The following is a 26,065-nucleotide window of genomic DNA, read 5'->3' as shown; positions in this document are numbered from 1 at the left end:
CATTCAGAGTGGCATGGTGGTTAGCACTGCTACCTCACTGGGCCAGGGACCTGGGTTCGATTCCACCCTCGGCCGATTGTCTGTGAGGATTTTGCACATTCTCCCTGTGTCTGCGTGGGTCCTCTCTGGGTGCTGTAGTTTTCTTCCACAGTCCAAAGATGTGTGCACATTCGGTGGATTGGCCATGCTAAATTGCCTATAGTGTCCAGGGATGTGCAGGTTAGGTGGGTTAGCTATGGGAAATACAGGGTTACAGGAATAGGGTAGAGGGGGTGAGTCTGCATGCGATGCTGTTCAGAGGGTTGGTGTGGACTTAATGGACTGAATGGCCTGCTTCTATGCTGTAGGGATTCTATAGTTCTATAGACTGCTACCCACCAACAACAGTGGTGACCTGGCTGCTTTACCTGTGTTTTGAGTTGTTTTGACATAAAGTTGCTGTGAGGGAATCAGTTTGCTGATGCACTGTCTCAGTTATCTACCCTATGCTGCAGCCGGATACAGCTCTGAAATTGGATTAGCCCTTCAGCTTCCCAGTGCAAACTCAGCTCCCTAACCTGGGCATGGAAGCTGTGTCTCTCTGTCAATTATTCCAAGTCAAAATGTCAGTGTGATTGCTCTCCATCCCCCTCCCCCACCACCTCTACTAACCTAGCATTGGTTTCAGGAGCTGGAAGCATACCTGGTTCTTATTTCCCATCTCTCAAATCTTATGAAAATTCAGCCATATGCATTCCCTTTGGGCTGAGGTGAAATAGTATTCCGCAAGGGATCGTTGATTTCCACTGTCCTGGGCTTCCTCCACTCTCTGCTGAGCTGGATTGCCCTCCTGCCAAACTGTGGGCCGTTTCTGAGTCTGGTCTGCCACCTGATTTTAATGGCTGGACAGTCACTTCCACTCACATCCCAGCTCTTTTGTTCAGGATGCTGGCAAGCAGCTGGCATCTGTAGACAAACTGCACACTCACTTTGCCCCATTTCAACCCGGAGGTTAAAATCCTGCCCACGTTTGTTTGTTTCAGAATCCAGCATTTCTCCACTTGGTATCAGAAGCTGTTTAATTTGGATGCTTTTTCTGTTTATAAAGAGGCTGGAAGTAATCGATTTCGTCCATCAGTCCCTGGCTCAATGTTCTATCTTGCAGTAAATCTCAAGATCTGCTCTTTGTAAAACAATAGCTCGAATTTCTGTTACTTTTGCCCATTTCCTAAGCAATGTTGGCTCTTTGAAAGACCAACTTGTGTATTTTTCTTTTCTATATATGCCAGAGGCAAACACCTTCAGAAGAATAACTTTTTGGACAGTTAAACTTGGGTTCTTTTTGACTCTGTAATAAACCCTGTTTACATTGATATGTTTTTTATGGATGACTGCCTACTTTTTTTTAGAACTTTGGGAATAAGACTCCTTTGTAAATGTTCCATTTTTTTTATTTTCCTTGGGTTATGAATTCAATGTCACATGAATATAGCATTATGTGGCTGTAGGCCATGCTTTACTTCTTTAACCCACAATTTTCCTTTCTTTCTTTCTTCAAACACTTCATTACTTGCAAGGTTGCCATGGATGAATGTCTTACGTGCTAAGTTCAGTCAATCATCAGCTGGGATCTGTAGAAGCACACAGACTTCACAGGAAGAATACAGTTCAATAAGATGTTAGATCCCGGGAATACAAATATTAAAGCATTTTAAACAATAACTCAGCAATGTACAACATTGATATGTAATACTTTTCCAACATTGGATCCAAATAAAACAGCTATTTTCCTTCTATTTACATTAAAATGTACTCACAAATTATCAGTAAGTAGCATCAAGGTCAAGTTAGCATCATATATGCCTCATTGTGGCCTGGCAGAGGTTCATTCTTTCTGGTTGTAAATTTTGTAAACAGTGTCCAAAATATCCAATACAAAGATACTTTTATTGTTATATAGTGTTGAATTGTTGGAAATTTGAGTGTGGAATGTCTTGATTTTTGTTTTGTTTCCCTATTGAAGGCAGTATTCCTGTTAGTGGACAGTTTCTTAAGTAAAAGTCAATTCTTTACTGCCTTAGTCTTTTCATATCTAGTGTAAACAATGACTGTTGGCCTCACTAGTGTGTTATCATTGACTAATATCAATGTGCAAATGAGTGCTCATTTCCTGTATTCCTCTTCCCGGGACTCAGAAAGTCCCTTGATCTGATGTCCTCTTGGGGAACTGTAGAAATAAATCTATCTCAGATAATCTATATAGTAGCATTCATGGCAGTATTATGTCTCAACAATATTAAATAGCATTCTTTGGTCTAATATGTCAGAGTATTTAAAAACAAAAATATCAATCTTGGTTGTAATAGGCAGTGTTAGTCGGAAAAAAGCAAGACTTTTCTTTAAGCATCAAACTGAAGATAGACTTCTGAACCAAATCCTTTATTTTGCTCTGTGACAGCATCACATTTTAATGATTAATTGAGTTTTTACTGCACCATGTTATCATCATGTGGGTGATGATCAGTCTGGCTTTATCAGGATTGTCTGAAAACATATAATAGACCATCTGTGCTTGATCAAAGAGGGTTACTGGCAACTACACTGTTCTTAATGACTTGGCCACCAGTAGCCTGATCTTGTGCAATAGCTATTTGAAGTGGTCAGGCTATGTTAACTCTTTGACTAAAATGACCACCAATAATATCCTTGTTTTATGCCTAATTTACATTATGTATACAATCTAAGAGATAGCAGATCTTCGATGTTGTTATTCATGATGGGCTAAAGTGCATGTGTTTCTATTCCTGTGGAGAGATTTACACTGAGAAGATTTTCACAGCATATTTAGGAAAACAGACAAAACAGAAAGATTTCTTCTGTATTGTATGCAGAAGTCGAAGGATTAGTTGTGGTGCTTGTTTGTCTCTGCAATAATTGTTCTGGTGTTCTTGTTCTCTGTTTATTGGCTATTTGCTCATTTTGCCTTTATGTGGTTTGTGTCTCTATTTTTCTCCTATTTTCTTCTTTTTGTGTTATGTTATTTTCTTTCTATCTTTTCTTCTGTGCTGTATCTATGTTGATCAGATTCAGACTACTATTTAATTTTGGCACTTCTGTCCTTTATTTCCTGCCAAAACTTCCTGTGGCGCCTTTGTACATTGCAGTTTCCCTTCTGTTTCTCCACTCTCTCTCTTCTTCCCCTCTGTCTCAGTATTACTTCCTCTTCCTTTCACTTATGTTCATCCCTTTGTTCACCTTTTCATCCTATTTATCCCCCTTTGCTCTGTGATTGTGAAGATATCAAAATGTACATTTAGTCAGTCATTAGCACTTTGCAAAATAAAACAATCCCATTCATGCAGAAACCAGCAATGAATGCAATAGAGAGGCCATATTGGTTAAAAGTAGAGGGAGAAGGAGAAGCATGTTTGAGATATGCTGACAGGTTGTGGGGAGAAGTAGTTAGGTTAAGAACAAGACCAGAAGGTTAAAAACAGTTAGGAGACCCAAAACTGACCAGGAGCAGGTCATTTAAGGCAAAAGAAAAAACATAACGCACCACAATGCTGGGATGTATGCACGATAACCTTTCCTTCCCACATCTACACAAATGACACTCAGCTACCACCTCAGTAGTTTCTTCACTATCTCACTGTTGGTCCAACATCTATTACTGCATGAGCAGAAATTTCATTCAACTCAATATTGAAAGACAGAAGCCATTGTTCTTCTTCATTGTCGCAAACTCAATTCCCTGCATGATATACATAGCTACATGATATCGTGACATGTGGCAGTCCAGAATGAAAATACCCACCACACCTTCAGTCAGGTTCACAGTGCAATGGAGTCATGGTAATACTAAACCATCTGTGTACAAGTCTGAGATATCATCGTGTAAATAGTGTTGTTAATAAACTTCAACAATCTATCTCACCAAGACCCCAGTCTTTGTGATATATGCTACATGAGCTAACATACAGGGCAACACTCAGGCCATATTAATGGCATTTGATCCATGCCACAGATTTGCAGTAAGTACCATTTACACATCACCCACACTTGCTGATCCACATTGGGTTTCAGTTAAGTCGAAGTTTTAATTCTTTTCTCCTTATTTTTAATCCCTCCATGGCTTTACACCTTTTTAACCTCTATAACTTTCCACAAAACCCATCAAGATACCTTATGATAGAAAAGGTTGATGAGAAGTGTGAGCAGATGGAATATTTTTAACATATTACAGATGCGGAGAAAGTGAGGACTGCAGATGCTGGAGATCAGAGTTGAAGAGTGCGGCGCTGGAAATGCACAGCCAGTCAGGCAGCATCTGAGGAGCAGGAGAGTCAAACATTGACTTTCCTGCTCCTCGGATGCTGCCTGACCTACTGTGCTTTTCCAGCACCACACTTTTTGACACACATTACAGATGTGACCCATTTCGCAGAGTGGTCTTCAGACTGAAAAAACAACATGCTATTCTCGTTAGAAAATTCTTTTGCTCTGGTGTGTTAATTAATATAAGGACATTGCTGAATTTTTAAGCTACATTTTGTGCTATGTTCATATTTACTGCTAGATGTATCACATCAATTTTTTTTGGCAATGCACAGAAATAGAATGTAGAGTTGGAACAGGCCTCAAAAATGTTCTTTTAAACAAATGGAAATAATACATTTAAGATGATTGGAAAAGGGAGAAATTTTAGGCAGAAATTTGGACACCTAGACAATCTTAATTGAATGGCTGTATTTTAGCAATTAGGTCCCAAAGTGCACTATAATGTTAACCAGTTGTAACTAAAAAGGTAGTGTGAATGTGCTCTCCATATGTATATTTGTAGCAAGTTATTCAACGTTTATGTAAACTCGGCTGTTGTAAAATAAATTCAGTGCTGGACAAGAACTTCAGTTGCCTCCTGCATGTAAAATAATAAGGCTGTTATGGTTGGAGTTATCACACACTATCAGTTCACTCCCCTTAGATCCCATTAGGGGTTGCCAGTAGTTTTGTTTGTTGAACTTATTTTCTGCTGCACCAGCAATTTAAAAATCTATCATCGTTGTAGCTATTTAACCAAGTCTTGATAAAGCAACTTTGTAATTTAATAGCTGTGATGAATGTGAAGCATGTATTATTTGGGTTTTTACTATAACAGTGATTCATTTAATACTGTTTCAGCATTGGCATATGCTATCTGCTTACTGGTCGCTTGATATAGGCAAGTAAATCATTCTTTATTGGACAACAGTAGGTGACTTCATGGATGAATATTACAGTCTGTATGATTTTATTTTATAATTGCATACTTTTGTTTGATATTTTGTACTGAACAGGGTGATGAATATCAATTCTGAGGAATGGAACTTGATTAGAATTATAATCCAGTTCACTGCACCAAGCTATTTTCAATTCACACATCTACCTCAGCTCATCTCACCCACACTCCAAAAAGTTATTTTTTTGTATCTGTGTGATATTTCTGATTCCTGCACTAGCTAATCTTCCTACCTCTTTGAAAGAAATTTCCAATTCCATGTGAATTAGTACTGATAGTGCGTTTTTGTGCATTTGCATCCCTGTGATGAAAGTTCAAACTTTTTTGTTAGAAAGTTATGGTCTGAAGTGGAGAGAACCAGGTATAGCTTCAGATTTGATTAATGTTTCTATATTATACATGTTAAGCGTGTTTCACATTCATTTTAAGTTCTGTGAATTGTGCATGAAATAACTCCACAGAGGCCAGTATCCCATCACCAAGTCAACCTTTACTTACATGTGAAAAGTCCTTGACACTGATCCAGCTCCATCAGAGCCAAATCTGAGTGAACAGAAACTCCTGTTCTTATCCTTCAGCCAGGGCTCCCTGATCGGACCAGATTAACAGCCTCAATCAGGAAACTCATATTCTAAAAGGTCCACCTGGCTGGCCTTGTTACGCATCACTTCAGTACAAAATATTTTGTTTGCATTCCTCTAAATAAGATTGTAAAAGCTCTTGAGGTGATCAGTGCCTTAGCAACAAGAGCTAGAAGAGCAAATAAAAAGGGCTTTTGCCTACCAAGAAGGTGTCCTTCGAGAAAAGGAAATGGAGCCCTTAACAGATTCTCTTTATTAAGAGACAAGTACAGCAAAAAAAAACCCATCCAGTGACTGTGAAAGCTACTTTCAGAGTGAGTGTGTGAAGGTTTAATCAGACAGACAAGAAAGAATATATCGGCAGCAGTGTAGTTTAGCATCTCCAGAACAGTCAGAACAATGTGATTGTATCCTCAGAAGCTCCAGAAGCTATGGGAGAGAGTTTAAAGAACGCATCATAGAGAATTGAGCTATGTTAGTGACTTGTGTATGAAAAGTTGTCAGCTAAGAGGCCTGGATAGGTTAAATAGAAATGATATTTTCCCTGGGGTGGGGGAATCCAGAACTATAGGTTTAGGGTGAGATGGGTAACATTTAAATGGGACCTAAGGGGCAACTTTTTCACGCAGAGGGTGATGGGTGTATGGAATAATCTGCCAGAGGAAGTGGTGGCGGCTGGTACAATTACAGCATTTAAAAGATATCTATAATGGGTATATGAAAAAAAAGGATTTAAAGGGATATGGGCCAAGTGCTGGCAAATGGGACTGGATTAGATTAGGATATCTGGTCGGCATGGACAAGTTGGACTGAAGGGTCTGTTTCCATGCTGTACATCTCTATGACTCTATGACTGTAAAGAAACTGGCATTGAGTGAATATAACATTTTGCTGAAAAGAAACCAAGTACATTTGTGCCAACTGAGCAAGAAACTTTAAAGTGGAAACAGGGTGACCCTTCACTGAGGTTTGAGTATTTGTAAACTTGTAGTTGAAACTTTATTGCTGATAATTGGAATGAGGTTTTTTTCAAATAATTCTTCTATAGCATAAAATAAGTTGTGGTTCTTTTCCCTCTGTTAGGAAGGAAAATAATAAACTTTGATGTTCTTGTGTTAAAAATACATTAGCAGCTTTTGGTAATATGTTCAGTGACTAACCACCATGGTAACCAAATTGAAAAAATAAAGATTATAGTCTACCAAGCCAGATTTCTTTCTAAGAAACTTGTCCAGTATTACTGTCAGCTGGGATCACAATGCTACAGTATACTACATTGACATAAATCAAACCCATTTCACTTTTGCAAAAGAGAGAACAGTGTTCCCAGTGGTCTCAAGTAACCAATATTCAGCACTTGGTTTCTGGTCAATGATCTTTCAACAGTACAGCTAAGATACCAGTTTGCATCAGTTTGTGCATATACCTTCATCATAATGACCTGAAAACTTGAGTCATCAATTATTTTTCTGATATAAACTATTATATTTTCAATATATTGCTTTAAAACATGACACAAAATTGTTTGGACCCAACCTCCGGTATTTATATGTTTGCATATAATAACAGACTTTTTTAATGTTATATGGAAAGAGATTGGAAAATTGGCTGTTAGATGTTGTGAAAAATCACAAAGGAAACACAAAGTTGATATTTTGTTTTTCCTTTGAGTTAAGGACCACGTTTATAAGTTAGCAGTATAGCACAAAAGCAAAGTTAGTTTTGTTTCTAGCGTGATAGCATACAAGTACCTGCTTGTACAACATAACTTGAACTACGCCCTGGGAAGGTAGTGGGATTGATCAAATTAACCATTGTTGTATGGATGGTTACTGAATGACCCCCTTCACCTCTGTCCAACATTATTAGAAAACTTACTGCAAGACAGTGCTTTGTATAGATGTTATACTAAGGCCTCAATGTGTATAAAAATGAATGATTGAAATGTGTAAAAGATGAAATGGATGCTTTGACAAACTACTTTGATATTAGAAGATCATGTCAGCATGAATAATAATGTTTGGTTGGATACAAAATTGAAGCTTATTCTTCCTACAGTAAATGCAATACGGTTTGAATTTATTTTAAAGCAACAGCACTCAGTTGGAAATACTTTGTCATTTTCAGATCAATTTGATTATATGCAATGTAGGTCAATAACTTAATTTAATTTTAAAAACTGCTTAGTTTACAAAAATGATATGCAGAACAATATTTATTTTATTGCCACACTTAATATAAGTTCTAATGGGCAAGAAGATGCTCAAAATATAATCTTTAATCATTATTTTCACGAAAGAAGGATGTAAATTCAGAGTAATGGAATTAGTCCCAACCTAGGAGGAATGAGTTCTTACTGACACAAGGAATGAAAGTGTTTTGGGCAGTTGAGCCACACAAGCAACTCAGCAGTTATGGAAGGAAAATAATGAGGAAATTTTGACTGTCTATACGATGTCTTGTGAAAGAACAACTCAGATTTTCCAATGGCCACATAATTGTTTCTGCAACATAGATAAAAGATCTCTCTGCAGTCATAGAGATGTACAGCATGGAAAAAGACCCTTTGGTCCAACTCGTCCATGCCAACCAGATATCCCAACCCAATCTAGTCCCACCTGCCAGCACCTGGCCCACATCCCTCCAAACCCTTCCTATTCATATAACCATCCAGATGCCTTTTAAATGTTGCAATTGTACTAGCCTCCACCAGTTCCTCTGGCAGCTCATTCCATACATGTATCACCATCTGAGTGAAAAGGTTGCCCCTTAGGTCTCTTTTATATCTTTCCTCTCTCACCCTAAATCTATGCCCTCTAGTTCTGGACTCCCCCACCTCAGGGAAAAGATTTTGTCTATTTATCCTATCCATGCCCCTCATGATTTTATAAACCGCGATAATGTCACCCCTCAGCCTCCAATACTGCAGGGAAAATAGCCCTAGCCAACTCAACATATTATTCTTACAGATAACTTACTAATGTGTTTCTCAATTTCCTTCTGACTATTAGGGGATCTGTAATACAATCCCAATAAAGTGATCATCCCTTTCTTACTTCTCAGTTCCACCCAAATAACGTCCCTTGATGTATTTCCAGAAATATCCTCCCGCAGTATAGCTATAATGCTATCCCTTATCAAAAATGCCATTCCCCCTCCTCTCTCACTTCTTTTTCTGTCCTTCCTGTAGCATTTGTATCCTGGAACATTAAGCTGCTAGTCCTGTCCATCCCTGAGCCATGTTCCTGTAATTATTATGATATCCCAGTCCCATGTTCCTAACCATGCCCTGAGTTCATCTGCCTTCCCTGTTCGGCCTCATGCATTGAAGTAAATGCAGTTTAATTTATCAGTCCTACCTTGTTCTCTGCTTTGTCCCTGCCTGTTTGATTTGCCTTTGTTCTCAACTTTATCAGTCTCAGATTGATCTTTCCTCACTATATCCCTGGGTTCCCCCCACCCCACCTTACTAGTTTAAACCTTCCGAACAGCTCAAACAAATCTCCCTGCCAGTATATTCATCCCCTTCTAATTTAGGTGCAATTGGTCCTTCTTGTACAGGTCACTTCTACCCCAAAAGAGCTTCCGATGATCCAAAAATGTGAATCCTTCTCCCATACACCAGCTCCTCAGCCATGCATTCATCTGCTCTATCCTCCTATTCCTGCCCTCACTAGCTCGTAACACCCAGAATAATCCAGCTATTACTACTCTCGAGGACCTCCTTTTTAAATTCCTGCCTAACTCTTTATAATCTCCCTTCAGAATCTCAACCTTTTCCCTTCCGAGATCGTTAGTTCCAATGTGTACAATGGCTTCCTTCTGGCCCCTCTCCCGCTTGAGAACATTCTGCACCCTCTCTGAGACATCCTTGATCCTGGCACCAGGGAAGCCATACACCATTCTGATTTTTCACTGCTGGCCACAGAAACCTCTGTCTGTATCTTGGAGTAGGGACTCCCCTAATACAATCGATCTCTTGGAACCCAACGTACCTCTCGTTGCATTAGAGACGGTCTCAATACCAGAAACTTGGCTGTTCATGCTATGTTCCCCTGAGAATCCATTACCCCCTACATTTTCTAAAATAGCATACTTGTTTGAAATGGGGATAGCCACAGAAGACTTCTGCACTACCTGCCTACCTCTCTTACCTTTCCTGGAGTTAACCCATCTATGTGACTGTATCTGAAACTTTCCCCCCTTCCTATAACAGCCATCCATCACATCCCCTTGCTCTTGTAAATTCCTCATTGCCTCTAACTGTCTCTCCAACCGATCCATTCAATATGATAGGATTCACACCCAATGCCATTAATTGCAGATATAATCCTCAGTAACACGTAAACTCTCCCTAAACTCCCACATCTGACAAGAAGAATATATCACTCTACTAAAGGCCAGTTTTGCTTCTTTTTAATCTACAAACCCAGAAAATAGCACTGTCTTATTCCTCTACAAAACACTGCTCCAGGTTAAAGTAATACTAATGGCCACACTTAAAATATCCACTTATCTGTTTCTGTGCTGTGACCTCTCCCAAATAGGTTCCTCCAAGACTAGTTGTGAACTTCACTGTTAAATTTCCCAAACGCACTCCAATGTCCAGCGATACATGAATTCAACAGCAAAGGCAGTAACTGCACAGGTTCACTGCTGTCAGTTAGCAATGTGGGTCTCTTTCTCTCTCTTTCTCTCCCTCGCTCTCTCTCTCTCTCTCCTGAACTGACCTCACCATGTGTTTCCTTTGTCTGTCCTTCTCCTTTTTAAAAGTGCTGTTGTTTTGACTTTTTTTCTCAAAGTTCCAAAACAATGCAACAGCAAATAAAACAGTAATTGCTGCTATTAGAATTTGAGGAAATCACCTCCAACACCTAAAATACCTCAAAAAAGGAGCAGCTGTTACAGCCAGAAATGTTTCCAGTCATCCATATTGGATTACCCAGAATCCTGAAGTAACAGAATCTGAAGGAATTGTCCAGGAAATTGAAGATTCTGCTGGGCAATTCCCATTTGACTGGAACCCTCTGCAAATATCCATTTAAATCAGACTGTGCTAACTGAATGGTTACTCAGGACAAATTAGACTATTAAAACCCTGGTCTGTTTCCTAAGTAATTATTAAACTGAAACCCAAACTTACCACACCACCCAATTACACCTCCCCAGACCCCTCATAATAAATACCAGACCCTGATATGACATGTCTCTGCTCCCCCACCTCCTGCCATAGAACCTGGGAACGGCTGCTCCCAGACTCAGCACTCCCTCCAAACCCAGGACCCAACAACATCCCTCTATGCCCACGATCCAACACCCCCACCTCAATTTATTTTTGCATTTGGTCATAATTAAAGGTGTTGTTAATCACTGTATTCATCTGGATGGCAATAGAATACAAGCATTGTTTTACAGAAACAAATATAAATGTTGGATACTGAGTTGCATTAATTCCCTCGCTAACAGACCCAACAACACCTCCATACCTGGGACCCAATATCCCTTTTGCTGCCCCTTCTCCTCTTCACTCCTGTCAGAGCTGATATCTTCAGTCCAGCTTGAATGACTATAAATACTCCATTTATCAGGTCCCTTTGCCACCTGGAACCCTACTCTTACCAAACTGACACCTACTTTGTTGACACCGAACCACCAGACTCCCTACCCCTCCATCATCTTAACCTCTTTGTTATGTGCTTAGCTTTTCACAGGAGTGTCAAAATAGCTGTCTGTGATGTGAACCTTAAATCACACAATATGACAACTGACTGCTGTGAGAAAAGTAAACCTTTTGCTTCTCCTGACTGTTCTGTACTACAAGAATGAAAGTACAATTTAATATTTCTGAAGGAGCCCAGATGGGAATCTCCTGACATGGGAATCTCCTGTCAGTAATGAGGAGCTTTTTCAGGGCATAAAAAAGGGGAGCAACAATCTTACTGTGATCACCAATCCTCAGAAAATCCAGCCCAATGTTTCCACTCTCACTGTTCGTTCTTCTGAATCAGTGAAATGAAAGTTCCTCCCTGAAATGTTTCTGTCAGTTTCCAAATACCAATCATTACAAGAGACAGGTATTATAGTGGGAAAAGGATGATTTTTACAGCTTTACACCTCACTGTGAATCTGAACTTGATATAAGTAACTAAGGAACTAAGTATCTGAACCAGCATGTTACGTTTGTGTCTGTAAAACAATGCTTGCATTCTATTGCTTCACAGATGAATACAGTGATTTACAACAATTTTAGTCATGACTAAATGCAGAAATAAATTGAGTCAGTGTATTATGGATGAATATAGAGATGGTCTGGCAAAGAAGATTGAAGAACATGTTATTAACCCATAATGCAAAATCAAGCCAGTAAAGAAAATAATGCATCTGAACAGCATTGGGCAGTATTACCCAATTGACAAGACTGCAGAATTGCCCTCAGCAAAATCTGAAATTGAGAGCCATATAAAAATGGCTAAGCCAGGCAAAAGAAGGAAGCAAAGCTATTCATCGGTTGCATTAATGTTACTGAAAGCTAACATCATTTAGTTGTTTGGAACAAAAGAAGCATTTTTCGAGTTGTATAAGGCTACAAGATTATTCCGAATAAAATATTTGCCACCTTTCTCTGTATACAAAGAAGTTTCCTGATGGACACTTTTTAGAAACCTCATTGCTACATATTTTTACTCCCCCTAAAGATTTAGCTGATTGTTGAGCAAGAGATGTTTTGTGTCTTAGGGTAGTTAGGTTTCATCCATGCTGAAACATGATCAGGGAGACTTTCTGAATTCTTTCACTGCCAATTACACAAGACAATATGGGATACAGTTGATACTTCCAACATTTATAGGCACTAATGTAATGTTTTGCATGTCATAACTTGAGTTCCGACATTAAACTTGTTCACAAGTACTGAGCATTTGATCACAGAGCAGCTGCAGAGGACCACGCACACTGACCAGTATGTTATGCTTCACTTGAGATGTTGAAACAAAAGCCTTGTGTTTCAAAGTGTACTAAGGGTGGATATATAATCATACAGGAAACACAGCACATGGATTTGGAAGTGGTCTGCTTATTGACATTGGAATTGACCTGAATTATAGGTCAACAAATTACTTGTTATATCTTGTTAAGAACTTGAAAGTTGACTCAACCTACAAATTCATCACTGCCCCCACCCCAGACAACAACACCCCCACACCCCTCCCAACCCTTTGGCTCAGCACTATCCATTGAGCTATGTAAAATGGTTAAATAAATAGGGATGAAGAAAACAATTCAGATAACCTTACATCATCCATCTTGGAAATGGGCAGTTAGCCTATTAGAGCACATGGCGCAAAGGCAGATCACCACCACCTTCTTGGGGGCATTTAGGAATGGACAATAAATGCTGGCCCAGTCAGTGACACCCACACTCCCTAATAGATATTTTAAAAATTACGGTTAAATAATTTCAAGGTTTTGCTTCTATTGTCAATCTGAAAGCCCATTTGGAGGTTGGTCACTCTGAAGAATTTTTTTTTCATCTGAATATCAAATCTAAATTCCTGAGTTTGAAACTTTACTTGCACATTTTAGTACATTTGTTTATTTTCAAAATTTCTTGAGATTCTCAATTTAATCGCCTGAATTTCCCTCTCAATTATCTTGTCTCAAGGCTGAGTTCTGATTGATAATACTGCTTTGGATTATAATAATCCAGCGCACGAATGCCCTGATGTGGATTTCTACCTAAATAAGCCAAGGTCTTCAGAAGTAGAGTCATATCAGACTTGAAGCAATAGCTTTGTTTCTTTCTCCACAAACACTGCAAGGCCTACTAAGTTTCTACAGCACTTCCTTTTTTTTAATTATTGCAAATCTCCAACACCTGCTGTACTTTACTTTGAATTAAATGTCTCCTTGTCATTTTGATATTGCAGACTAGTCAGAGTATTTTGCATAACAATTTCCAAGTTACACTCTGCTAATATTTTTACAATGTTCTTCAGCATTCAATTTATATTAATTGCTGCCATATTCTTTGCTAGTTAGGTTCTGTCTGCCGATCATCCCTATCCTCACAACATGCAGAGACATTGCTTTCTACTACCTTTGGTCACTGCTTAAAATTTATTTAGATTCTGCCTGCATGACCTACCTATTACCATGCTGGCATTCTTTAACTAGCTGAACATTTTCAAATTGTTCAGTCGCTCTATCCTTAATTATATATTTTAAAGATCTATTGACTAAAAATATTAGGTGAACTAGTCCAGAAAGCTCTTTTTCTGCTTTGTTAACGTTTCTTTTTAAATAGCAAAGTGATGTGGAATTTTCCAGTCTAATGGAACCATTCCTGAATTAAGAGAGCTTTGAAGATTAGAGTTTAAGAATTGGAAATATTCTTACCTACTTGCTGTAAAAGTCTGGAATGCAAGCTGTCTGGTTCTGGAGATTTGTCACATTTTAATGCCATTATTTTCTTCTTTACGCTTAGGGACTAACTACAATTAATGTAAGTAAACTGTTTCTGATTCATCATTAGATTCCTTTGAGATGCCCAGAATGCTGTCCACTATTGTCAGTGCTGACACAAAGTGATTATTTTCCATGCAGACTGTTCCCATATTTTCATTGACAATATCACAATTTTCAATTTTGAAGAGACCCACATTGCACTTGATCAGGATTTTATTTTGAATATAACTTTTACAGTTCTTATAGTCTGTTTCATAATCTTTGTATCTCTCCTATTCCTCGGGATCTTTTTTTTTCATTTTTGTATGCTTTTTCTTTTAGTTTTATATTGTCCCTCCCTCCTTGGTTGTCCATGGCTTTTTTTTTGGCTAGGATAAACTCTTGCTCCTTTGAGGTATATAATGATTCTGACTCTCATGAATTTTTGTTTTTAGACACCCCCTCCCAGACATCCTCTGTCATTTTATACACTTAAAGATTTAGCTAGTGTTTGGTAGACAGGCTCTATGTCACTGCAACAAAGTCAGTCTTACCATAAGTCTTCAATCATAGTCACTGTCTTAAGTTTCTCTCATTCAAAGATTGTGTTGAAATTAATCACATTATAATCACAATTCAATGAATAGAAAAGGGTGACATCCTCACTTTTGACATAAGCAGATCAGGCTTATGTGAGTCTGTCAGTAAAGAAGGATTGACAATTTCCATTTACACAATTGATTCAGTTCCCCATTGCATTAAAAGCTTCAGCCTGCACTTCATCAGGTTCTTTGTCAAAGGAAGTTTGGGTAAGATTTTGAGTTTGGAAAATTGTGTTGCTGCTTGCTTTGAAGTGTTTGGAAAAGATTTGAACATTGATTTTAATGTTTGGAGACTTCCTGACATTCTCCTTGGTTGTCATGAGATCAACTGCACACAGCAATTGTTGAGAACATTTTCCATTGCTGTGAAAAATGTCAATTGTAATAATTCTTTCATCCCTTACACAGATCAATTGGATAAATGGAGAAGTATAAAGCAGATATTTAAACTATCTGTTCTATGAATGACATAGCAGACAATTGTTGTTGACAATTTGACAATGTTTCATAGTAAAGAAGAAGTACTAGCTATTTTACTATCTTAAGTCAGACTGTAGGGATCTACCATTTACCATTTCTTTTTACAGTTATCATTGTTTTCAAATGTTTGAATCTCCCTGAGAAATCACAATGAAGAATAGAATTCTTGGGTAGCGAATATTAATACAGGACCTAAAGTGAACGAGCAAGGTACAGAATAGCTAAAGATGTAATTGATTGCACACAGAACTTCAGACATAATCTCATGCAGAAGTCTGTAAAATCAATTTGGTACTGATATGACAATCTCCTTTCCACAAATGCTAAGTTTGTTCAGCAGCCTTTGTTGACTTATCTGCCAATGCTCTCCAAATTGTTTGAAAGAGCAAGATAGGTGATAAAATCAAACAGGACAGTCAGCCTATTGCATTTTGTAAGGAATGAAGAGTAAGTGATTGAATCTTCAGCGTTATGGGCAGAAAATAGATAATAATTGGATTTGGATCTGCTTGGGACAAATTACAAGTGACTTTACTGAGGAAACTGTGCAAGAAATTAACAATTTTCATCAACAATCTAGTTGTAGATATTGGGGATAACCTGCAAGATGATACCAAGGTGCCAACTGTGAGAATCAGGACAATATAGGATGCTTGACAACCACAAATAGATCTAGCTGTACTGAAGGCTTCAGCCTGTGACTTACAAATTATGTTTAACTTAGATCAGGGAAAGTGTTATGTATGTTACTAGATTCAGTGCTGAATATGCATAGCACTCTTCAAGCAAAAGAACGAAAGCTGGTACATGTATCTCTAAAGGTTCATGGCCAGTGCTGTGAAGCAATAACTGGAGTGTTCAAAAAGCTTGGATATGTTTACAGCATAATGTACTGTTTTGTCTAAGTGCAAGATTTCAGTTAGAACACCTCATTTAGAATTAAACAGAAAAAAACCAATGAACTGCAGATTCTGGAAATTAGAAACAAAAACAGAAATTGCTCTGGCAACATCTGTGGAGAGAAAATAGAGTTAACGTTTCAAGTCCAGGGACGACTCTTCAGAACATCTCAGTACAACGTAGAACTATTCGGAAGATCTTGTATTCCTAGATCATAGTGGCACTAAGGAACAGATTACCAACTCTTGATGAATATTAGTTAACTAAATTCCTTCAAATGAGAACTGAATCTAATTCTGCCTCATATAGTGATCACCTCATACAAGCTATAGGTGTCTAGTAAAGTCAGCTGGGGCCAGAGGTGGTGTCATGAACTGTACTTGATTCCCTAAGTGGTCAGAGGAAGTTTTCAAATGTTCTTCCTACTAATTGATACCAGCTTTTATTTCTTTTTGTTAACCCAGGAGACTACATAGCTTTCAGGTGGGATTGCGTGTGATGCTGCACAAGGCACTTTATGGATTGGCTGAAAGGTCAAATGAATATTTTTCTGTCTGCAATGTGACATATGCTCATATCTCTGAATTGCAAATTCTAAAAAATAAAATGTCAGTAGGGTCTGCAGCATAGACTATTCTTAAGGCCTTTTTTTTGGCATTCGCCATTCTTCCCATTGCTTGAATATCCCCCCCTCTCCCCCCCCCCCCCCCCCCCCCCCCCCCCCTTGCATCTTCAATAAACAGGTACCAAAGTAAGTTTTAGTTGAAATTAATTTTGTAGGTTTTAGGTATAGAATCAATATGAACCGTCTTCATCTCTTTGATACTATTTGTATCTTTGTCCTTGGCTGCTTCTAAAGCTCACTCAGCTGAAAAAATCTTGAAACAATTTTGAGGCATTAGCTTGATTTAATTCAGTGTGTAATTGTACAAAATGCTTGTTAGAGTTCTGCAGTAGTTCTCTTAACCTCAGTAGCCTTTTCACCTCCCATTTGCACGTTTAGAAATTGAAGGAAACTCTGGTAATACATGCTGGATCTAGCTATCAGAGTTCCCAACTTTATCAGAACATAAGAACAAAAGAGACAGGAGAAGGAATGAATCATTTGAACTTTCTAGCCAGCTGTGCCACTCAACAAGATCATAACTGATCTTCTACCTCAATTGCAGTTTCCTATATTGTTCCCATGTTTCTTAATTCCCAAGAATTTATTGACCACTGTTTCGGATATACTCAATGACTTGACATCCACAGCTGAATGGAGTAGAGAATTCCACAGATTCAGAAACCCTTAGAGTGAAGGATTTTCATCTCGTTTCACTCCCAACTGGTCAATCTTGTGTTCTGAGACTGTGCTCTAAGAAAGAAAATGTTTCCTTAGCATCTACCCTTGTCAAGCCTTTTACAAATATTTAATGTCTCAATTACAGCACTTTTCAGTCTTCTAAACTCCAGAAATATGCACTTGGTCCAATTAATCTTCTGCATAGATCAATGCCCTTATCCAGAAACTGGTCGCATTAAACTTTGCTGCATTTACCCCCCTTTAGGTGAAGTCTGTCCTGCCTTAGTGATTAAGATACGCTATACTGTAGGTGTAGCTTCACCAATGACCTGTAGAATTGTACTAAATGCATACATTGTACTCCAATCACCTCAGAATGAAAAAATACTATTTCCCTTCCTAATTGTTTGGTATATATGCATGCCAACATTATATGATTCAATGATTACATGATTTATTTGCGTCCAAAGAATTTAAGGTCCCTCTGAATGTAAACAGTCCATCTCCTTAATAAATGGAGAAGTTTAGTGGCAGAAGGGCATCTGTTTTAAAAAAAACATCTACCAAATGCAAAACTGATGGTTGTTGTGAAGCTGGTCAACTGTGTATCTTGGGAAGGACCAAAAGAGGAATGATTGAGAGGATTTTGATCTCTCAGAGAATCAAAGGAAATGGAGAACAGACATGGAGATGAAGTTGTATTGAATGGCAGAGGAGCTTGAGGAGCTAAATTCTCCTGCTCCAATTATGGTTTTACTTAAATATTCCAACTTTCTTAATTATAATAGATTATGCTATTTATTCAGTACCCTTGTATCTCAATAATTTTATTTATCCAATCATATAATAATTTCATTATTGTTCATGTATCTACCTACATTTCTTTCTGATTCAGCAATATTTTTCTGAATAATTAACAGAGAAAAGGCAACATTCACAGTTAACAACAGACTCACAATATAAGATCTGTTAGTGACTCCATAATCAGAGCTTGTAAATGGATGGACATTAGTTAAATTTTCCACTCACCTCTCAATTATCTCTTTTCTTAGCTGAAGATTGTGGATGAACTTAAGACATGGCTCATGGCCATTAACAACAGCCTAACTTTACTCATAAAATGATTTTTTTGTACATTCCAACAATGTGTGTTAGCATACTGTTCAATCACAAAGGTATCATAGCTTAGATTTACCTGATATCTTTACAGATACATATTCTTGGCGATATGGCTTTTTCACTTTCAGCTCAAGAGCACCTCAACTAATTATAGAATCCCTACTGGAGTTCTAGCAGAATCCTGCTAATGTAGCACAGGCTAAGGATCAGATTGGGATACTTCTACCCTCTTAAGACGCAGTTCCACATACATTTACCAATTGGATTAATGGTTATTTTTAAGCAAAGACCTACTGATGTAATTAGTTGAAGGTATGTGTTCACCCACATATACATCTTCATTAAACTGCACTGTTTAAACATTGAGATACATATTTGCATTCCATTCATGTACATGAGGAGCACAGTTAACTGTAAGAGCTGAAATTCACCACTGAAGAACCTAAGCAGTATTAGAAACTGGATAGATCCATGTTCGACTGTTCTCTCAGTATGACACAAATAGGAGCACTTAAAACGGTACAATGTTGTTTTAGCTTTCAAAATGCTTTTTCTATTGTATGTGGACATATCAAAGTTAAATTCTGTACAATATTATACCATTCAACACTTGTGGTCAGGAAAGAGAAAAAGGTTAATTTACCCAATTGATTTTCCTTAATGAAGAGTTTACCTCAAATTACTTTTGTATTCAGAGGGCAGAGTAATGAGGGGTTCAGGTGCTTTAACATAAAATACAAAGAACTTTAATGTGGTGTTCTACCAAAAATGGATGCTTTCACATTTTTCCACCTAATACCCTTTTTGCCACACTTAGTGAATCTATCAATATCTGTTTGTGACATCCTTGTGTCCTTTTCACAACTTACTTTCCCACCTATCTTTGTGACCAGCAAATGTTTTGACTGTACCTTCCATCCCTTCAGCGAAACCATTCATATAAATTGTAACAGTTGAGGCCCCAGCACCAATCAATGTGGAACACAACTCATCAGATGTTGCCAACCAGAAAATTACCCGTTTATATATACTGTTTCCTGTTAGCTAGCCAATCTTTCATCTATGCTAATATGTGAACTCATGATCTTTTATTTTCTGTGATAGACTTTGAAGTGGCAATTTATTAAATGCCTTCTGAAAATCTAAGTACAAAATATCCATCCCCTTTAGCCACAGTATAGGTTATTTCCTAAAAGAGCTCCAAAAATTAGTTCAATTTGATTTGCCTTTCACAAAAGCATGTTGACTCTCCCTGATTATTTTGAATATTTCTCAGCACGCTACTGTAATTTTTAATAATTTTGTTAAAATCTTTCTTCCAACAGATGTTGAGCTAAGTATCTTGTAGTTTCCTACTTTCAGCTTCTTTTCATCTCGAATATAGGAGTTACATTTATTATTTTCACATCTAATAGAATCTTCCCTGACTCCAGGTAATTTAAAAAATTAGAAGTAACTCATCAGCTATTTTACTAACTAGCTACTACTTTTACAATTTTAGGAGGAAGATCATAAGGACCAAATACCTATCAGCCTTGAGCTCCAGCAATTTTATTTAGTACCCTTCCCTGTTAATTTTAATTTTCTTGAGTTCCTCCTTCCCTTCTATTTCCTGAAAGACAGCTACAAAGAAGCTAAACATGTTAGGTAAGTGGTGAGAGACCTGGATAGGTGAGCAAGGATCAGTGTCAAGTGGGTAAATCAGTGGGGTACCAGGTAAGTGGAGATGTAGGGTGGCAGGTGGGAGCGAGGACAGCATGACAGGTGGGAGAGAGACTAGAGTGTCAGGTGGGAGAGAGGATAGGGTGGCAGGTGGGAGAAAGTTAGGATATCAGATGTATAGTGCAATTGGGTGCCAGATGGATAAAAGAGTGAGCTGGCAGGTGGGTGCGTGCAGGGGATGGTGGATAAGTAAGTTGACTGAGTGTTTAGGGTGCCAGGTGAGCATTGAGGTTGGATGACAGGTGAATGAAGAGGTACATATGCCAATTGAGTGACTGGGATGGTAAGGTTTGTCAGTTGTCGGGTGTGTGCCAGTCAAGGGAATGGGAGTGGGGTGGATATTGGGCATCAGTGAGTGGGGAATGGAAGATTATGGTGTCAGGAGGTGGATGAAGAGGTAGGGTGGGTAACGAAGATTTTGGGTCATGTGTTCAGGATATTAATATGATTGATTCGGCCTTTGGAAGTCAGGTTTATTGTTCCTCAGAAATTGTAGGAGGTTTTAATTCTTCTAACTTTTTTATACTAACTATTAAAGTAAGTAATTTGGAACCATCCATCATCTCCAGTTCTAACTCAGACTTAGAGATTCTTTTGGAGTGTTCAGTAGATGCTCATCTGAAGTTTAAAAACCTGCACTTGTAAAAAAAACTCAACATTTAAAAAATGAAATACATCACAGAGTCATATAGCATGGAAACAAATCCTTCCATCCAACTCGTCCACAAATCTGACCTGGTCCCATTTCCCAGTATTTGGCCTATATCCCTCTCAAACATTTCTTATTCATATACCCATCCCGGTGCCTTTTAAATGTTGTAATTGTACACGCCTCTACCCCTTGCTCTGGTAGCTTATTCCACACATGCTCCATTCTCTGCATGAAAAAGTTATCCCCTCAGATCTCTTTTTTTCCCCTCTCACATATGCTCTTTAGTTTTGGACTTGCCCACCTTAAGAAAAAGACCTTGGTTACTCAGCCTATCCCTACCCCTCATGTTTTTATAAACCTCTGTAAGGTCACCCTTCAGCCTCCATTGCTCTAAAGAAAAAAGTCACAGCCTTTTCAGTCTGTCTCTATAACTCAAACCCTCAAGTCCCAGCAACAACTTGGTAAACATTCTCTCCACCGTCTCATCAGCAGGTTTGTTGGGGGAGGGGCATGTCTCCATCTTCCACATTTCCAACACCCCTCCTTGTCAAATTGTTCATTAAACAAAAGTGGGCAGAGGGTGGAAATGGTTAGCGAACCCTTCCCAGTTAAATAGCCGCCTGGTTTTTCCACTGAAAGTGAAGTTTGGCATCAGATACATGTGGCTGTATGTACACAGGAAAATTGGAATATTGTTCAACAACTGAGGAATGTTATCCAATATAGTTCTTATTATTTATGGCATTGTGGTTCTAAAGATCTGTGAGACCTGTATGTGCCTGTCATGTTTCAAGCTTGAAATGAACAATTGGAGACACAGATGCATATTTTGGACATTTTTTTCCTGAGGGACTTCAACCAACATCAGTGCAATAGTCATGTCATAGCCAAACTCTGCCTACCCTCATGTAGATCTCATATTGAAGATCATCAAACTTATGTAATGTACTCTAACCTGGAAAATTAGCAAAAGTCAGAAGTCTGTCAGTATTGCCAAAGACTGGATATTAGTTGACTAACTGGTCCCAGTGATTAAAGTAGCATTTACAATACGGTAGCTTTACTGAAATCCTGTGAGAGACGAAGGAGATGCTAAAACAACAAATACACATTTCTTCACAGGACTCCAGGTAGGAATAGGGCAAACATAATTCACTTTCTATTATCCACCAAGAACACCAAGGAAATACCAATTAACAAATATTATTATTTGTTCAGTAATCAAATATATAATTGTAACCATATGGTTGCTGTTAACTGGGGAATTCACTTGTGCTCCTTTATATAGGAACAGAGTGAGACTTGCTTGTAGACTTAGGAGGTACATATTGCAATGTGTGTCTCTTCAAAATAAAGTCATATGGAAGTGCTTACAGATTGGGTTCCAGTTCTATCCTTCATTAGCTGGCTGTCTGGAATAAAACAACAAATACATCATTGTCTTTTAAAAACTGTTTTCACACATTTACTGATCCTTCCTCAAATCACCAATGTGTTTTAATAAAACAATTATGTTCACATTACAAGTTGCTATTTCCCTTCAGGCATTTTTTTTTGCATTGTTTAACCTTATTTGGGAGAGAAGGTCTTTCAGAGCTTCTGTTAGATCAAAACTGAATCTTGCTTTTTATCAGGAATTAAGGATTTAGGATTACATTGTGAATGATTATTGTGATTTTACAGACAGTAAAGCCTTCAATTCCCAAATTGGGCATAACTATTTCAATCTTGTTCACAAGACCGCAGGGCAGGAAAATAGAATTATGATATAATTGAGGCATTAATCAGAAGGTTTAAATATCAGCCACAGAAAACTTCAATATAACTTCCCCACCACCCCAAGAGAAAAAACTCATTTCACCTTTGCCGCAGACAGGAAGGCACATTTATTCACCTCAAATTTATTTTGGTCATTTCTGTTCAATGATTCAATTGAGTTCACACCCATACCTACCTGCACAAACAGCAACTCACCAAACTGTGGCTTCAGTGTCAATGAATTGCTTGTGAAGAATATTTTGTTAAGAATAGGTCACAATTTGGAGTCACTGTTCATTATACGTTATGTAAAACAACACACAATAAGACATGCCTAAAGCTACAAATTGAGGTTTTGGAATCCTATGTGTATATTATAAAAATATTAATCTATTCTAATCCCCTTAATGCACTCAGCAACCAATTTAGAACTTCACTGTCAACATGTGTTAGTAAATATCTGCATTCACACAAAACTGAATGCTTCCAACATAAATGACCCTGGCTATTGATACCTCATTATTTATTTGATATTTCAACTACTTACTCATCCCCCATTTTTAATTCGACCTGACTGTTTCACAGAAGCATTTCAAGTTATCTGGAATGAAACAAGATAATCAGAAATATTAAACAGACAACACTAACTTGATGAAAGAACAGAATATTGTCAATGCTGAAAATTTGAAATAAGAACAAAAAGTGTTGAAAATACTAAGCAGGTGAGGCATCATTAATGGACAGAGAGAGAAAATTAAGGTTTCAGTCCTATGATCTTGCATCACAATTGGAGAAAAATTAGGAATTCAGCAAGGGATGTGTGGGACAAGGTCTGTGATATAACAAATGATTAGGAATGATGAAGGACTTATGCCTGAAACGTCGATTCTCCTGCTCCTGGGATGCTGCCTGACTGGCTGTGCTTTTCCAACACCACACTCTTGACAGTGAATAAGAGGTGTAAGACAGAGAGTTGGGGCTAATGGATGTGAACTCAAATGGCAGGATGTGACCTGTAGCGTTCTCTAATCTTCCACATGGACTTACTAAACTCCTTGCTAAATTCATGTGGATTATAGCAAATGTACTGTTTACCACATCCTCACAAAATTCAACTAAATTGATCAGACATAAACTCCCACAAAAATACGTGTCCTATACATGACTAATCTGTGCCTTTCTAAATGAGGATTTAAATTGCCACTAAGAGTTTTGCCAATAAAATGCCCACCACACTGATTAGATTGACAGGACTGTGATTATTCAGACAATCCCTTTCTCTCTAAACGACCTTTTATTTTTTTTCCATTCATGAGATATGGATGCCAGTGACAAGGCCGGTATTTATTGTCCTTTCCTCAAATCTGTTCTAGTGACCGAGTTATTGTACCTTTCAGTTTGCACTTTTTGACCCCTTAATAGTATAATGGGATGTGGGCAGAAATTAAGAGAAAGGGAAGGAAAAGGAAAGAAAGTTTTTCATTTTGAATTCTGAAGTCAAATAACTGTATCACATTTGCTTTCTGAAAATATTGTAAAACCATTCTTTATAAAAGTAATGCCTCTAAATTTACTCACTCAAAACCAGTGATAGAATTTTAAAAAGATTGAGGCAGAACAACACTGACTTGAAACCATAGCTTTTAAGATGGCTTCATATTTGCAGCACTCTACCTGGTGAATTCCAAGTTATTAAGTGGAACCAATCTGTCGACAAGAGCCCATGAAAGCTAATAACATTGAGGAAGGTGAAGGAATCACATTTGCAGGACATTTGAACTCAATCTTGATGGAAAACATGGAATCACACAAAGGACTCTAGTTGGGAAAAGAATTCACCAGCCATAATCTAATCAAACTGCAGCTGAAATTTGCAAACCCTGACCATATTTTGGCATAGCAGAAAAACAAAGAACTGCAGCTGAAAATCTGAAACAAATACAGAATTTGCTGGAAAAGCTCAGGAAGTCAGGCAGCATCCTTGGAGAGAAAGCAGAGTTAATGTTTCGATCCAGTGACCCTCCTTCAGAACGGAAGCCTTCTGTTTATTTTTCCTGCAGCTTCCGTTCCTCAAAAAACAGATTAATCATCTATCCACATCTTGTAACTGCTTTGACACCGAAACCAAAAGGGCCTAAAGTTTAGCGTGGATCCAGCCAAGTATTCAGCCCACAAAAACAATATCACATTATTCCTTACTGAATTTTAGAGTTTCACTTAAACTGACCTCCACTTTGTAGCCTATTGCTGGATGTGTGGGTGTAAAAAGTGGAGCATTTTAAAATTATTTTTATTTAGACTGGTTAAGTACAAAAAGTACAATCCTCTTTCTGTTTTCAAAGCTCAGGTAAACCCACCTATTTGTCTATTTTATGGTTACAGCAGGTCAACTGTAAACACTCACTGAATCAGCAAGCATATTTTTTTTTGAAGAGAATTTTTTTGTGGTCAGTCAAGAAGTAGGAAAAAAAGGGATCCCTTGGAGTCTTCCGTACCAGATAGTAACAAAACGTGGACACCATAAAGTTATGAGGGGCCTAGGTAGAATGGATGGCCACAGCAAGGCTTGAAATTAGGTGCCATAGGTTTATGGTAATTGGCAGAAGGATTAGAAAGGAATTGAGAAACTCCTTACCCAGAGTGTGGAAAGCATCCAGAAACCACTGCCTGAAAAGGTAATGTGGCAAAAACCCTCATTTCATTTAAAATTCTACCTGAAGTGCTATAAGCTACAGGAGTATGGCTCTGGGGGTTACAATGGATAACTGTCATAATTGGTTGAAAGACCTCCTTTTGTGCTATAACGTTCCATTGTTGTTGTTGTAGTCAACCTTGTTTAGGGAAACTATTTAAAGGAAAATTCCAGTATAGAAACTGCTGTCTTCTTGTATCCTTATCAATTAAATACACTGTGCATGCTCAAACTGCACAATCGAAAGTCAGCTCTGAATTGAGCTCCAGGCAAAAATATCTACTCCATCCAAGGTGTTTGAAAGGCAGACGCCTTCAAATTCAAAATTTTAATGAAGGGTTTAAAAGTTAACTACTGCAACATGCACGTATGCTTTTCATTGTGAATAGTGTAATTTATTTTTTTTTTGAAAAACAGCTTGAACAATTTCTTTGGACCTTGGAACTTTCAATTTCCTAAGAAAAATTGTACCTTGTAAGAAAGTTGCAGCTAACCCAGATTGTGCGAGGACACTGCTCAGGTGCTATGTACAGGAAATACAGTCAGCAATTTACTGCAAACAAATTAGTTTATGA

At 38.0% G+C, this 26,065-nt stretch overlaps 1 protein-coding gene across 2 annotated transcripts in view; it reads left to right on the top strand.

The window, feature by feature from the left end:
* LOC122554316 (phosphatidylinositol 3-kinase regulatory subunit alpha-like) overlaps positions 1–26,065 on the top strand; it is a 475,560-nt gene that overhangs the window by 423,448 nt on the left and 26,047 nt on the right. Inside the window, exon 8 of one of the 2 annotated variants that reach the window (XM_043699147.1) lies at positions 16,727–16,776. The exons of the other annotated variant lie outside the window; for it this stretch is intronic. Within the exon in view, the coding sequence (XP_043555082.1) occupies positions 16,727–16,761 (35 nt within the window). The 3' untranslated portion in view covers positions 16,762–16,776. Of the gene's footprint in view, positions 1–16,726; positions 16,777–26,065 lie in introns of those variants that run through there. 2 annotated transcript variants of the gene reach the window in all.

The sequence above is a fragment of the Chiloscyllium plagiosum genome, chromosome 11, assembly GCF_004010195.1.
Source record: "Chiloscyllium plagiosum isolate BGI_BamShark_2017 chromosome 11, ASM401019v2, whole genome shotgun sequence".
Taxonomy (NCBI): Eukaryota; Metazoa; Chordata; class Chondrichthyes; order Orectolobiformes; family Hemiscylliidae; genus Chiloscyllium; species Chiloscyllium plagiosum.
Note: the sequence above shows the minus strand (reverse complement) of the source record. Positions and strands in the feature narration are given on the sequence as shown.